Here is a 16,166-nt window from a genome sequence, read left to right on the forward strand (position 1 = left end):
TCATCACGAATAAGGTTGGTGCGCCCAATGGCATTAGCATTGCAAATCGATTTTTCTTAAGTTGGTTTTTGTAATCGATTGATGTTCTTACATAAAATCTTTGTAGCCAATGTTTGATTGCAACAACTTCTCAATGTCCATGTCTACTGTCATATTTGCAGCTCTAACGGTTCTTCCTCTCAACTGTCCCTTTCACATTTGTGCCCACGTTGATGAAACAACTTTCTTTACCATGATCTTCATTGTTTTAAAAAATAAGTTCTCGATTGATAGTGCGAACCTTCGATCCTTGTTCATGAGTTCCCACTGTGCTATCATCTGGTATGTTGTTGTAGACGATAAGATGTATTCTCTTTTGTGCCCAAAAAACAATGTTAGAAAAGCAAGCTCCTCTGAGTGTTTGTCCTTTAAAATGCTTACTAGTGAAAACCCTTCTGACGGTCAACATTTACCACATGGTCCTCAAAGTCGATTACTTGCTCTGTAATGTAAATACCGTGGACAAATGTGTCTGTATGTACCTGCTCATCCATGTCATCATCTTCCATATTGTCTTCCGGTTGATCTGTGCCTACAGTTGCTACCCAAGGCTTTCCATGTGGTTGGTCCACAAAGTGTTCACTTGCACTTTGCTTTCCATGTACAACGGGGTGTTGATCAACTCATTCAAAGCCGTCATTGCAAGAGTTGGCCGCACGAGGCCAAACATGTACCAATGATTGAATTCAAGCTTGCGTTTAAGAGACACCATAACTGTCACAATGTCATCAATGAATCTTGGCTGAACGGTTTGGGCTTTTTGCACATCCGCAAACACATTAACAACACTACCTCTCATTCCGAATTGTCCATCATGTGATAATTGCCGAATCTGAGAGAATGGTATTCTAATCAAAATGAGACGCGCCTCAATGTCATTTAGTGTAGCAGTGAATTGCATTGGTTCATTGAGACTCATGTTCTTTGTTGAAATTTTAGGAACTATTTGCTTAGCACAAGCTAGGCAATACCGCTTGTCCAGAGGTATGTGGTTTGTAAAAAGCATCTATTGTTCTTGTACGAAGAACTTCTTCTTGCTAAGTCTTCTTAGAGAGTCGCCATTTCTCCCACTTGTTTTCTGTAGTAATCTCCTTTGGTGAAGTGGGATTTGCATGTGCTTGCATATCAACGTCTATTAGCTGTTGCTACTGTACAACTTCATTTAAAGACTGCCAATTATTAATGCATGCATTCAAAGTGCATTGATGCTTTCGGATACAATAAATCTTCTTCACTACCTCATCCACTGTGAACCTGTTTGCAGCCTGCTGCCCTACACATGCGAAGGATGTGCCAATATCCTTGGCTGAAGATTGCTTTGGAAACATAAAAACGCACAATTCCTGTTCATCTTCCCATGTCCATGATTTGCACTTCCTTTTCCGAGTCGAAGGAAACAACGGAAAGATGGATGGTGGTTGTGTTGTCTCATCAAGCAGCAGTGCTTTGTGATTGGGATATGTACTTGTCCCAATGCTCATGAATGTATGCACAAGAGTACCATCAAACAATAGAATTTTAAATGCATGTTTGAATTCTACTGATAAACGGTTGAGGCAGTCATGAAGTAGTAGAATGAGGATGACCCATTTTTGACATTAGAATGACACATGCTCTTGTTTGACTTCGTTACAATCCAGCTTTTGCAAATTTCTTGCAAGCAAATATCATGGGGATAGGTGAATCATTGTAGACTTTCTTATGGACATGCATAGCGTATTTAACAACTCGGCATATGATAGATTTTCCATCAAAGGGACAATTAGCTTAATGATGTCTCTGTATTTTGGGTTTGTGTGAAGAAAGGCTTTGCTTCTGCCTGTGTCATATCTGTTCACGTGCTCAAAAACATCCATTTACAAAATGTTGATACGAGTCACACTTCATTCAACAATAGTAATGCTACCTTATTAATACATGAAGTTAGCTGTAAGATTCAACAATAGTAATGCTCATCATTCTACCTTATTAATACATGAAGTTAGCTGTAAGCGTAATTGTGGTGATTAGATTTGCAATAACAGCAAATACGTCTTCCAAAGGTAATGAGTCAACCATCACTTACGAGTGAATGGAGTGTAAAAGTGACTGTTTAAGGAATTTTGAAAATGTAAGCACGTAAATGCCCACGCAAGAATAGTGCAGCACGACCTCTGACAACAACTTCTTCTTTCAAAGCAGCTAGGTGTTAGATATGAAATAATTGAAGCAACGTGAGTACAATCAAAGAGACGTCAACAACGTGAGAGTGGAATTCAAAGGAAGCAAGGCTTTAATGTGGACATGTTTTTATTTAAAACAGTTTTCCCATGAAAGAAAATGGCAGCCAGAAACACATTCAAGAGTATATTTTCACTGTCTGATTCACTGCGTAAAAAGAAAGCATCCCAAAAATTGATATCCGAGTGATTCAGCGTAGCAAACACTTCCTTCAAAGATAATGAGGTTACCCATTCCTTGTAATTAAATACAAATGCAAAGCATGACAATGTAATTCAAACAAAGCTGTTTTTGCATTAACATGTTCATCTTGTGGCAGAATATCTGCCAGAAAAAACTTAGATAGCACTGTTGAACCCAAAAGTGGAGTTTCAGACACTCAGTTTGTTACGTCAGCCATAATCCCGGTATTATCTAGTGTGGTTACAATGAAGCGGGAAACCAAGGGGCTCGACAATGCTTGCATCAATATGGAGTGCGATATTAAGGTCTAAAGGGAACTAGGGTTCTGAGGTCCTTTACGGTGGACATGTGGCACCCAATTGGACTCCAAGTGGCAAGCACTGGGTTCAGAGGAGATTTCTAGAGATAGGCTCCAAAAAGAAAGAAAAGAGAGGGAACTCGAAGAGGAGTTCACGTACGAGGGCACTCTGGGAATCGTGGTTGGATGGAAGAGACTTTTGATGAGCCCTTTTTGTGGGAATGTAACACTGGTATCAGAGCCAATGAAAGTTCAACTCCAAGGAAATGAAAGTTCTGCCATGACGGTCGTGACGCCTCGCTGGAGGGATGATAGTTTGCGCTGATAGGATGAAGAACTTACCAAGTAATAAGTCACGGAGCAGCTGACGGAATGGAATGAGATTGACAAACGAATCCAGAAGGAAGGCAGAATATTGGGAAGATGATTCATGCACTCAGGCATCGATGAATTCTCTCTCGGTGGACGGACGCTCTTATGGATTGTCGTTAATTTGATAATCAATCCCAAAATCTGCACTATCGTTTTGAAATGAGATTTCCCAATTCATATTATACAGGCTGTAATCGTACATGGGTTGAGATGCTTGGTGAATAGCTCCTTTGGATCCATATTTGAAGGATATGGTGCGCTCAGTGTAGTGGAGAGTGCCCACGGATGGCTTGCGTTGGCTAAAAATACTTGCCTTGGCTTTCATTGCTCAGAATACTGCCGTTCTTTTCTATGCTTGAGCGCCATCACAAAGCTTCGACCCAGATAAGATAGCTTTTGGTGACCAGCCAGACTCAATTTCAGAACGATTTCCTAGAGTCCTTAAAAGGGAAATGTGAATTTGATCCTCACTTCTCTGAAATATGGAAAGCAATTAAAAACAGGGATCCAACTAATCGAGAGGCTTTCACTGAGGAGTCGCATGGAAATGGCGACACACCACAGGTTGGTGATAAAGGACTCAAGTGGAGAAAATATACTATTGAAGATGGCTACCTACTCTACAAGGGCAGAGTATGTGTCCCGAATGATAATGACATTAGGCACCAAATCCTTTTTGAATGTCATGATAGTCCGAGTGTTGGACACCCGCGAATTCAGAAGACATATGTACTTCTGAAAAGACAATTCTTTTGGCCTGGAATAGATAAGGATGTCCAAGATTATGTATTGAAGTGCCAAAAATGCCAGGTCAATAAGGTTGAACGCCTTAAGGTAGGAGGTCTCCTACACCCATTGGAGATTCCATCTGGCAAATGGGAAAGCATCTCCATGGATTTCGTTGTGGGACTATCTAGGACACAGAGGGGGCACAACTCTGTGTGGGTAATTGTGGATCGGTTGACCAAGATGGCTTATTTTATTCCTGTCAGTGAAGATGTTAAAACTCTAGAATTAGCTAGGCTATTTATGGAGCATATCTATAGACTGTATGGGCTACCCGCCGGTATTGTGAGTGACCGGGATAGCAAATTTAACAGCCTTTTTTGGAGGACTGTGTTTAAGAGGTTGGAAACTTCATTGAATATGAGCACCGCGGATCATCCACAGAGTGATGGTCAAACTGAAAGGGTCAATCAAATCATTAAGGATATGCTTCGAACATATGTAAGTAAACGGCAAACTAATTGGGAACAGTATTTGCCCATATTAGAATTTGCATATAACAGTTCCAAACATTCAGCTACAGATTTCAGTCCATTCATGATGATGTATGGATTTCAACCTAGAGCCCCAATGACAGTGGGACTTGAAAAAGAGAAGGTTCAAGCGGCCAAAGACTTTCTTGAGGATATGAATCAAATGCTTAAGTTAGCTAAAGATAGCATAAGAAGAGCTCAAGATAGAGCACGAAGTTATGCAAACCCCCACCGTAGAAAGTTGGAGTTTGAAGTAAATGAGAAAGTCTACCTTAAGGTACCTGAATCTTCAGAATCTCTAAAAACAGGTAAATGTCCGAAGTTGTCTCCTAGGTATTGTGGACCATTCACAATACTTAAGAGAATTGGAGAACTTGCTTACAAATTAGCCTTACCTGAGGGATGTAGAGTACATCCAGTTTTTCATATTAGTAGGCTAAAAAGAAAATTAGGAGATGATGATAATCTCATTGGAAATGAAGTCCTAGTTGAACTTATTGAACCCGCATCTTTACCACATGAACCAGAAAAAATTTTAGATACACAAGAAAAAAGAACGCAACATACTATATGGAAAGAATGTCTGGTTAAGTGGAAAGATAGATCTGAAGAGAGTTCAACATGGGAAAAGGTAAGCAGTCTCTAGAGGAGGTTTTCCAATTTTGTGTTCGAGGACGTAAACCATTCTTAAGGGGAAGGGAATGTTACATCAGGCGTAATCCCGGTATTATCTAGTGTGGTTAGTGAAGCGGGAAACCAAGGGGCTCGACAGTGCTTGCATCTATGGAGTGCGATATTAAGGTCTAAAGGGAACTAGGGTTCTAAGGTCCTTTATGGTGGACATGTGGCACCCAATTGGACTCCAAGTGGCAAGCACTGGGTTCAGGCTCCAAAAAGAAAGAAAAGAGAGGGAACTCAAAGAGGAGTTCACGTACGAGGGCACTCGCGGAATCGTGGTTGGGTGGAAGAGACTTTTGATGAGCCCTTTTTGTGGGAATGTAACACAGTTACTGCCAAATAATGTTCCAATCGAAAAGGCTACATCAAACTGTGTCTGAATCAATACATTAAAATGCAGAAAGCCAAAATGAGAGGCTGCACTGCTGTGCAAGCCAATCAGGCACTCATTGATGTGGTAAATGACAACACAACCCAAAATTGGACATAATAGTCTTGTCCACTCAAACCATAGTAAAAACGCAAGCCAAACTAAGGTACTTCTGTCCTCAGAAAGACAAATGAAAGTATGAAGCACTCTGGATGTCCATAAACTAATCCAATCACTATGCATCAAATGCAATCACATGTCCAGAACTGTTTATTGTAAATTGTCCGGTGGGCTTCAGCTCTAGCAGCATTGAATGCACATGTACAATACTATCATTGTGCAAGATAATAAAAGGAGTTTGTAGAGAAAGGACAGCATCAACATGGGAACCTGTAATCTGGACACAAATGTCACTACCATCTTACATCAGAATTCTGCCCTTAAGAGATGCCAATGGGATCACTGGATGTGCTGCCTCACAAATAAAGCAGAATGGGCGGGTTGGGTCTCTACTAACTCGTGTGCCAGAACATACTGAACAATGATACTCCAAAAAGTGAGCATTCAATCCAGTAAAGTCAAGAATGACATGGACCTGAAACAACGCATTCACATATTAAAGCCATAATTTATCGTCACTTCTGTGCAAAAGCAGAAAACATGTACGCTCCCGTTTCGTCCATATCCCAATCCAGATACTTGGTCCATGAAGACTTGCTTTAGCTCTTCCCTCTGTGCACCCTCTGGAACCTCTCCAAGAATTGTGAAATCGAACACACAGAGACAGTCTCGTGCACGCATGTATGAAACGTTTCTCAAAGTGTGCATCATAATGCCATTCTCATGGAACTCTTGGATAAATTGTGCTTGGACATTCCTACACTCGTGTACAAAGGTCAGCTGTGGCAAACAAAAATATCAGTGTATGTTATTTCTAAAACGACTCATTCCAAAGGGGTTGCGAGAGCAAACTAACCACAACACGGTCCTCATTGTTGCGAGGCCCATCGGCAATAATAACTTGGTCATTTGATCCACCCTTACAGTCCACCTTTATGATCACGAAAGCAAGTGTTCCAGCCACAGTGGATATGTTACCCAAGCCTAACTTGATTGTTTCCACCTGCCTAAGGAAAGTATAATGCAATGGTTGTCTCAGGAAAGAAGGAAATGGTACCATCAAATGGTTCCCCATGAATAACTGCAGTTGTTGAATTCACATGCAAGGAGTAGCTGGCGGTGCCACCCTCACCACTCGCTTTTGGAACAACAGTAGCTCCTTCTATTCGGTAAAAGCTCTCCACTTCCAAGTACTCCCTATATTGGTCAACAAAAGCATGAGGAACCACCAAAGTGATGGTGTCACAGTTCCGGTGATCGCTGAAATCAGCCTTAATGCATATGGGATAGCTTGGGTTACGAGCTTTATATGTTCCATACTTTGCTAGTAGTTTACCCTCAAAGGTAAATCTATGCCGTATAAATTTAGATATGACATCGATGGACAGTATGAGTAAGGAGTTTCCCCCACTAACAAAGTTGTCTCTTAAAGGAACATTGGCACGGACATTGTATGGACTAGTATGCAAAGGGGGAACATCAATATGCCTATCTCGGAGTGACGCATTTGATGTGGCATCATCTTCATATTCCGTTTTTATTGATGACTGCGTTGTTGGAAATGAAGCAAAAGCATATCAATATGCGAAATTATATCATACGGAAAATCATTCTCTAACCATCTAACATTTAACGAAACATATTTGGTTTGGGTCAAAATGGAATTTGCATAGCCGAGGGAATAAATTTATAACATACGCAAGTTGCACATGTAAATAGATTACAAGCTGTAATGATTACAATGGTAGATGATGGGAAACAAAATTACCACTGTGGATACCATGTAAAAAATTCAAACCAATTTTGAAATGAGAGACAGGCTTCCTTAAGTGGAAGGGAAAGTGCTAAACTAATGTTAACCACAATATAACAGTGAAACCATTTACACTCTCTCTCAGCAGTGCTTTGTTACACAGTTGTGGTACAACAACAATAATCAAGGAGACCTAAAAATTAATGCCCAAAACTGTATATTAAAAAGGAATTAATGCACTGTTTTTAATCAGTGACATAGATACACCTCTCACAAAATAGCATTGCCAATGTGGAAATTTTCTGTGTCTCGAAATCTCTACATAAACCAAAACTAATCTTGCCTACACCTACACACCCACACGAGAATACAATGCTCTATCTTGAACACGTTTGGGCTGTGTGGAGATGCAGTAAACTAGAGAGACAGCGTCCACACACAGCCACCATGGGTGGTGCAATATGTGCATAACCGTGGATTCCTTAAAAAATATTTTGCAATACAATTTATGGAAAGTGTGGATATTGTCAATATGTTTGCTATGCTGCTACTAAGGAAATACAATCAGAAAAAAACATACCTTCTTCATTTGCATATTTCACTGCAGCATGAAACGTCCTTTTAAGATACTTCTTCCCGTTGCTTCCAACAGCCAAAGGTTTGGCTACACTGGCTTGCAGGGCATCAGGGGAGCAGCCAACATGACCTTCAAAAACATTAGGTGCAGCACCCACAGCAAAGCCTGCAGCATACAAGAACAAGGTCAACGAAAAACTCTATGCCAAGAGGAACGATGTAATAAAAGTCAGAAGGTGCGATACATTACCAGCTCCAGCATGAACAATAGGGTTAACTGTAGGGCTGTCTGAGCACAACCCTGTCATTCACAGAAGAGACAATGACGAAAAGTGTCAGCACAACACATCCAGTAAATTCATCTCTGGGAACATGTTGTTGAGCGTAAGATGGTGGTTACAGAAATTCTATAAGAGCATGCTACATGCTCAGTGCACGATCGATTGTCTTTTTGCTCATCTCGTTGGTGCTTAAACTCTTTGTTGGCTGCCCTCATTACTTATTCTGGTCTGTCAACTATGTCCTCTCCTTCCCACGTCTCTACTTCTGAATCCATGGGGTCTGCTGCTGGAAGCGATACATTTGAAAGAGGTAGTTGTGCGGCTGGTATCCGACGGATGTAGATTTCTTCAATTTTTGCACTTCCATTCACTCAAAAACATTGCATGTCCGTGCTTTTCAGAGCTGGAATGATTGCAAGCACTTACGTTGACGGTGTTAGGTTCCTCATGATTCTCTATTTTCATCGAAATTGAGTCGACATACACATGCAAGTGGTAATGATCAATGGTTGTTTTTTGTTGCAGAGATAGGTCGAAGTGTGGCCAACCTTGTCAGCATGAAGGAAGAACCGAAGGAGTGTAGCTGGGGTATGGAAGGTAATCGCTATCTTGCATTGACTGTGTATGTAGCACCGTAACAATCTGATTTCTCCATGTGTGAAAGGTTGACTCTAACTCTGATTTTGTGTGGCAGGTGACAGCTAAAACAACGTGGAGATACCCTGCCAAACAGTATACGAAGGGCCTCTTGTGAACGTGAAGGAGGAAACTAATGAATCTGATTTTGTAATGCAAGACAGTAGCTACGTTCTCTAGCCCAGCACTGAACGTGAGGGTGTTACCAAAGGAAAATGTATGCTGTAACCTTTGCTTATTTCTTCACGGTTCTGCGTTTTGAAAGGCCACACGGAAATCGCCCAAGCACCGATCGTCGAACAGGCGCTCCCACCCATCATGGAAAGGCCACGAACAGCAAGGACCAGCACAACTCGTCTAATAAGCCGCAAGACAAGTAAGAACATGCCCATACAAAACCTGAAAAGATGCGTACCAAGGTGCCACGTTGATACGCAAGGAGAACTACCTCAAGACTTTCAACGTCCGTTCTTGCAAGGCGACGAGCATCCCCCAAAACCGCGAACGAGTCCAACTCCAAAATAGGGGCTTTCACGACCATACCTGCAAAATGGAAAATCCACTCTAGAAGACCAGAACAGAGTTTGGCTCCAGGAGTTGCGGCAGACCAATACCTTAAATGCAAACGAGCGGAAACCACCACTGGCTAGAATCGCCACTGGCTGGCACACCAAGAGTTGCAAGAAGGAGATATTTTCGGAGACTAAGAGAAATGCATATGGAATTCGAGCTTTTGCCAACGCCACGGCCGAAGAAAACGGCATCATTGGAGCAGAGGTAGCACGTGTACAGCCCCAACATCTCGGAGCAGAACGAACAAGATACAGAGCCACAAAAGGCGCCATTGTCGCAGCACAACATCGCGGAGCACAACATTGTAGATATCAAACCCCAACCTCGCTCAGCACAACGGAGAAATAGGGAAGGAACAGAATGGGAATAACCCAGTGAGACGCACACGCGTCTCTCCAAGATTGGCCAATACCACGTGAATTTATGCATGCACTGCACATGTCATTAGACACGAGGGGTAATGCCACGTCATTTTCCTTTCTTAATGTGGTTGCGAGAGCTCGTGCCAAGGATGATGGTACAGAAAGATGCTTCTTCCCTTAACTATAGGTGAGTTAGAGCCTACTATTAATATAGCATCTAGAGTCTCAAGAAATTTCAATGAACTCAAAAGTGCTCCATAGTCGCTCGAAAAGTGCCCAAACAAGTGTTTAAAAGTGCTACCAATGCCAAAAAGGTGGAACGTGCTGACTTGAATATAGTGAGAAGTGGTAGGCAAGGCAATGGAAAACTTAAAAATAGTAGAGGTGGAAATTGCCCACAATTAGACATGTGCTAAAGATTTGCTAGAAAGCTATAGAAATTGCCAAAAATGTACTCAAGTGTGCCAAATGCATCCAAAAATTGCTCCAAAATTATACTCTTCATCAATGGCATGTTGCCACTCAGGGATTGCATTGCTTCTCACAGAAAGAGGTCGGCTCATCAAAATCAATCAATTTGGCCATGAATGCCTAGTTGCTCTAGGTCCACCTCTCAAATGCACATGCAAATCTTTTGAGATTGGAGGTAGAACTCTCATGGATGTCAATGATGACTATGTTAGTAGTTGTATCCACTACGTCAAGGACCTTCTCTTTGCCTTTACTCCGAGTGGTCATATAGACTATGCACTATCTGACTGTGCAGGCAAAACAATCCATCGTATCATTAGCACTGCTGTGGCCAAGGTAGCACAAAACTATAGTCGGACTATCAAAGTACGACAAAACCTCATAAATGATAGCATCCCAGATATCGTAGTCGCGCTGTATGTCTTCGATTCTACAGCATACCTTATGAAGATGCAATTGATTTGCTTGACATTTGGTTTATTTGTGATTGCGTAAAGAACATGATCATAAGAAAGAGAGCCAAATATTCTCAAATGGCCGATAGAGGGCTTAGTTGCTGTGAATGCCTCTTACGGCATCATATTATATAATAGAGTGGTGGGGATTCTATCCATCAAGTACACACTAGGTCACATGCTTTAGCCCAATATTATCTTGGAGCCTTCTTCTCATAGAGCATGCATATGGCTAACTATGCAATCACCTTGTTCTTGCGCTCAGAGACTCCATTTTTCTATGGAGTGTATTTTGGCGTTTGGTTCCATAATGCCTACAAAAGGTTTTAAACTTTGTGGACTTGTACTCTCCTCCATTGTCCAAAGAATACCTTAATATGCTTCCTAGTCTACTTCTCAACCAAGGCTTTGAAGTCTTTGAAAATACAAAGTGTGTTAGACTTCTGCTTTAGGAAATAGATTCAAGTCTTCCTGGAGTATTCATCATGCCTTGCCAATGGCTGTGTGGAAGGTGAACCCTGAAGTCTCCAAGTACAATGCCTTGTCGATGACTATGTGGATGTTAGAAAACCATAGATCAGAATGCATGATTTGAAAGACATCTATGCTTCAAGGCCAAGATGCTAGAAAGGGTTGTCCATGTTGCTTACCCATGCAACAAGACTCACACACATCTTTTTGAAAATACACTTAAGGAAGCTCCTATACCACTTGAGGGATACAAGGCTTTTGAAATTAAGGTGACCATACCTCTTGTGCCACAATGTACTCAAATAAGCATCTTAATCATGGTTGGTGAGCTGCTAGGGCTCTCTGCATCAAAACAACAGTAGAAAGATTAAATATTCTTCCAACCTTGATATCCCAAGCATTCGGAACTCTCGAGCTCCCTCATTGTGCGTCCACACTTGTTGACGATGACTTCCATATCACTCTTGGTCATCATTTCAATTGAGAGAAGGTTCTGTACCATTGTAGGGAAGTAGAACACGTCTCCAATGCTTGTTGTGCTGATTACATCATTGTGCAAGGGTATGTTGTTGATCCCTTTGATTTTATGGCGTGTGTCATCCCCATCATAATGCTCTCCCACAAATTCTTCTTTGGATAGAGGTCAGGAAACCATTCCTTCTTGGGAGTCATGTGGTTGCTCACACAGAAGTCGAACCACCATGTGTCCTAATCCTTTTGTGTATAAGTTGTGGGCTTCTCAAAGAGGGAATATTGTAAGATGAGATTTTGTGTTAATAACCACGAGAGTTGTCTTTGTGACAGTCTTTGTGGTGACAGTCCTAAAAACTAGTTGTCTTTGTGGTAGGCATAGTTGATGAGTAATTGTTATCAATTGTTACCTCGACGAGAGTAGCAAAATTGGTTTCACTAGCCCTCCGTTGGCTACATCCCTCTGTTTGTTCTTGTGTTTTTCTTCCCAATGGCATGGGATGCCATGCTAATTGCAGTTTCCCTCTCGTTTAAAAGTACTCCCTTAGTTTCTTCCTCTTCTAAAGTTGCCTTTGCCTTTGGGATTCTTGTAATTCTTATTCAATGAAAATTTGAGCTTGATTCTATCCCTTTCCTTTGTTGTTTAGGCAACCAAAATAATTGCCTTTTCCCCTATGGAACCCTCTATTTGTGAACCAGTCCAACAAAGGTGTTGAATATTCCTTCAAAAAAAGAGAAATTAGCATTGCAAATGTCAATGCTATTTCCATATTCTCATCATGAGAGCCATAAAAGTGCTACTTACATGAAGATTGCAATCCATGGCAATTTCTCATTCCCTACTACATAGAATGTCTCCCCTCTAATAGGAATGAGTACTTGCATCTTGCAGCCATGTTGTTTTGCATTTTCTTGGTAATAAAAATAACTCTTCTAGATACCTAACCCCTCTATTGCTTCTTCTTAAAGCTCCTTTGTCTTCCTTTTGTTTCTTTTTTCCTTGGCAATGGAGACAAGTCTTGAAAAAGCTTCTATGTCTTTCTCTTGTTCCATATTTATTTCTTTCATGTCTTTCAATTCATTTCTTCATTCCCTCACAACTATAGAGACAAAATGTATTTCACCTTTACTCTAACATAGCACTCATTGTCCTTTGCCTACCCTTCCCTTGTGCCCTATCTCTTTTGACTTTGGGAGGTAGTTGACAAGGTGAGCGAGCCAAAAAGTCAAGTGGAGAATTGTAAAAAAAGCGAACATGATGTATGTGGTATGTAAGTGTACACCGTCTATGCACGGCGTTTGTCACAGTGCCATTGAAAAATAATCACCAACTTAAAATGTAACTTAAGCTAGTATGTGCATCGTACATAAATGTACACCATTTGTGCCTTAGAAAATTATCTTTACAGATACTGTTTGAAAAGATTTATATAATGTTGCAAGAAAGGAAATTTTGAAATCACTAAAGTTCATGACACATTATCACTAGACTCAATCAAGAATTGCTACACTAATGAATTTTTTTCTCAACGTTGGGTCTATAAACAAGTAGTACACATGTCCACACACACGGATCATGTGATCTCAAATCACCATCTACTTCTTGAGACACTCATCATCAACAAAGCGATTGCAAACACATGGCCCATCTATTGTGTAAATGTAGTTGAATGACATGCTCTTGCCATCGCTTCTACATAACATGGAAAAACACTACATTAAGACATCAATTTTGAAGTACAATGAGTTAAAGAAGCAAACCTAAAGTGTACATGTTAAGATGGCTCTAGATTTCAAACATTTATAAAATCAAAACTCATGATGTTGGCATTCAAACACAAAGCGAAAGTTCAATCGATCCAATGGAATGACTATGGAGTCCAAAGCTAATATCTCACTAGTCATCAGAAGGGTTACTAGTAGGGTTTATGTGTAGTCCAAAAATGACTCCACGCAAAGAGGGGATCTTGGAGGGATGCCGAGGGAACTCTCCACCTCCTACCACTCCTTGTGAGAGCAATGCAAGCACACGGGTCCAAGGTGTCACTCCAATGGCTTTTGGAGTTGTAGCAATGTGAATCCTCAAGAGAAGAAAAGGGGGGAAGAAGGAGGGGAAGAGGGATGAAAAAGGGGGAGAGGAGAGAGAGGAGGTGAGGGGTTGCATGAAGCAAGAACGGGGGAAGGGGATGAGATACATTCACAAAGGCAAGAACAAGAGAAACATAGGCAAAACTTATTGGAAAGGAAGGAGATCTTCTATTTCTCAAACTTGCATTCATACAACTAAAGACCAAAAGTCAAATTTTCTAGCTTTTATACATAGCACCTTTTGAAGGGAGGGCCAACCCTACTCCTCCTCGCCACTCTCCCTATTTCTCATGTTACAAGCACTTGGACCATGTTCCAAGGTGGAAATCCATTCTCATCCTCTCACTTTCTCCACTTTGTATCCTAGTGCTAACATGCCCCCCTTCCTGAAGTTGATCCATCTTTAGATCAATTGGTGTGGAGTAGCCCAGTGGTCAGCATAGATTGGACGAGGGAGTGGCAGTCAAAAAGTCATTGTGAGATTCAATAGAATGGAAAATAGGACTCCCAAAAATGTGTGTCATGCATGTCCTCAAAGGTACAAACATGGTGTGCATGAAGATTGTGGATGCGGAGGTACATGCATATGACTTGCTTAAAAGTGGGGCCTTCATCCAGGTTCAAGAAAAACTTGTGGCGGATATTAAGATGCCACTCATCAAGTGTATGGCATTGCTCTGGAATGTCCCGTAACAAAATGATCAAGAGTATTAAAAAAATGATTGAGGCGACTACTGATGGATCAAGACTTTGTCATACATGTCAATATAATCTTTCATTTGTATAGTCAGGCTATAGTAGGTGGTATGCATGGAGGGAATTTGAAGCGAAGAAAATTGTAGATTACATTGGGGTCAATCTCTCGCATCTCTGTGAAAAGACTCCACTTCCACCAGTGAGGCACATGCATGTAAGTAGGATGGATGGAGTGGGAGCGGCATGCATTACAGTAATAACTGGCCCAGTACTCTGGCATCTTCAAAAAAGGGACCCTTCATGTGGGCTGTATTTCGGCATCTACATCGGTACATGGCACTGCATGGGGATCTGGATGTGTGTATCCTCCTCGATCCTTGGGCTTGTTGTGGTAGTCTGCCATTTTTGGAAAGTATGCTTAATTAAGGCCGTTAAGGCGTGAACTTCCATGGTACCACTTCGAATCATCTGTTGGGATCTCTTCTACTTGATCCTCTCAATGGGCTCTATGGAAGGCTGCTGTTGGGGATCCTTTGGAGGTACAAAGGCAGACCGTAAGATGCATCCATTGACCCTAGGTTTGTGGTGGTGGAGGGTTCTGAAGTGGAGGTCTATGTAGAGGGGGATGATGTGGTGGGATAAGAAAAGTTGAGAGAAGTATTCAAGGGGGAGATAGTGCAGTGGCTTGAATTAGTTGGTGGGTGGGGGAGGGGAGATGTGGTGTCAAGGTGGGTGGTGGAGTCAAACACGGCGACGGCCATGTGAGTTTCTTATGAGGGGATAAGTGACATGCTTGGTTTAAAACCTTCATTGAGCATGCACTGCATGGCCTCTAGGATTTTATTGTACAGTTGTATAATTATAGCCAAAGGCTATTGGGTTACCTCAGTGGCCAAAAGATAGCTATATGTTATTTGAGCTTCCTCCCAACTGTGTTTGCTCAACCACCTGAGGCCTTTGGCCATGGAATGTGGAGTGCAAGCCTAGGTTGGGAGGTCACTTGGCTCAGATAATTCGAGTATTTCTCTATCGGTGGGAAAAAGTGAGGATTCTAGCAGTCACCTGCGCCAGCTATGAAAATTTAGGATTACCATTTCTTCAACTATCATGTGTAGATAGCAAGTATATTCCAAATAATTAGTGGATGATGCTCTGATATCTCAGTTAGATAGCAAATATGTGCTACGATGTGTTTTCAAACGGCCATAGCAATAAAAAATAGTTGACATTTGCTAGAGCGTAGAAATATATACGTGTGTGTTAACATATAAGGAAAACAAAGGTCGACCTTTGTATGGAATGCAATTGTTTCCACCCTATGATCGTAGTAGATCACTCAAAGAAAGAAAATATCAAAAATCAAGAGCAACACCGTGAATTACCTTAATGTTATCTCAAAGTAAGGCCATCCTCAACCATGATGTACTAGATCAGATATTCTACCAATGCCCATTTTGCATTGTCTATGTCTAGTCTGCTTGTCGCTTCCCCAAGGAATGCCGATTTGCAAAGTACATGAAACGTCAAGAAGCTCACATTGTGGCTAAGGTGGATCTCCAAACTGGAATAAAAAATCAACATTTTTCGATCCATGTCCCTCAAGCAGGCATGCCGTGAGAGATACATATGGATAAAGGAAAGCACACTTCTTGGTAGGAACAGTGAATATGTGTGATCATAAGATTGATACAACTAGAATCATGTAAGTAGAAATAGAAATTTTTATGCTTTTCGAACAGATACGCTTGACACAACTATAAGGGCTAAGGATAATAGCCTGATACTCCTGGCAAT

General features: G+C 41.3%; 1 protein-coding gene and 1 long non-coding RNA gene across 7 annotated transcripts; both read right to left on the reverse strand.

Annotated features, from left to right (window-relative positions):
• Window positions 1-5,378: 5,378 nt before the first annotated feature.
• On the reverse strand, window positions 5,379-8,275 carry LOC147900386 (uncharacterized). Of its 5 annotated transcripts, XM_087377099.1 has the most exons (3): window positions 8,119-8,275; window positions 7,873-8,034; window positions 5,379-6,014 (listed from the first exon to the last, which is right to left on the reverse strand). In XM_087377099.1, the coding sequence occupies exons 1-3, from the start codon at window positions 8,174-8,176 to the stop codon at window positions 5,998-6,000; spliced, it is 237 nt and encodes a 78-aa protein (XP_087233225.1). In that variant the 5' UTR covers window positions 8,177-8,275; the 3' UTR covers window positions 5,379-5,997. The 5 variants fall into 5 exon arrangements, 4 of the variants coding, with proteins under 4 accessions (XP_087233225.1, XP_087233224.1, XP_087233223.1 ...); XR_015541315.1 differs by lacking the exon at window positions 8,119-8,275 and having other exon boundaries at window positions 5,379-6,319; window positions 6,441-8,014; XM_087377098.1 differs by having other exon boundaries at window positions 5,379-8,034; window positions 8,119-8,274.
• A 753-nt stretch (window positions 8,276-9,028) lies between these two features.
• Window positions 9,029-9,477, reverse strand: LOC147900387 (uncharacterized). Of its 2 annotated transcripts, XR_015541316.1 has the most exons (3): window positions 9,400-9,477; window positions 9,234-9,328; window positions 9,029-9,142 (listed from the first exon to the last, which is right to left on the reverse strand). It is a non-coding gene; the product is annotated as an uncharacterized LOC147900387 (long non-coding RNA). The 2 variants fall into 2 exon arrangements; XR_015541317.1 differs by having other exon boundaries at window positions 9,123-9,349.
• Window positions 9,478-16,166: the final 6,689 nt, after the last annotated feature.

The sequence above is a fragment of the Dipteris shenzhenensis genome, chromosome 7 (assembly GCF_047967505.1).
Source record: "Dipteris shenzhenensis isolate YYH24624 ecotype China chromosome 7, Dip_SZ_1.0, whole genome shotgun sequence".
Classification (NCBI taxonomy): Eukaryota; Viridiplantae; Streptophyta; class Polypodiopsida; order Gleicheniales; family Dipteridaceae; genus Dipteris; species Dipteris shenzhenensis.

Excerpts from the sequence above, each read along its gene's own strand:
- LOC147900386 (XM_087377096.1), bottom strand. The coding sequence starts at position 6,614 with ATGGGGAACCATTTGATGGTACCATTTCCTTCTTTCCTGAGACAACCA. Across the intron at positions 6,320-6,395 it reads ACAATGAGGACCGTGTTGTG|CTGACCTTTGTACACGAGTG; the intron begins GTTAGTTTGCTC and ends TGTTTGCCACAG.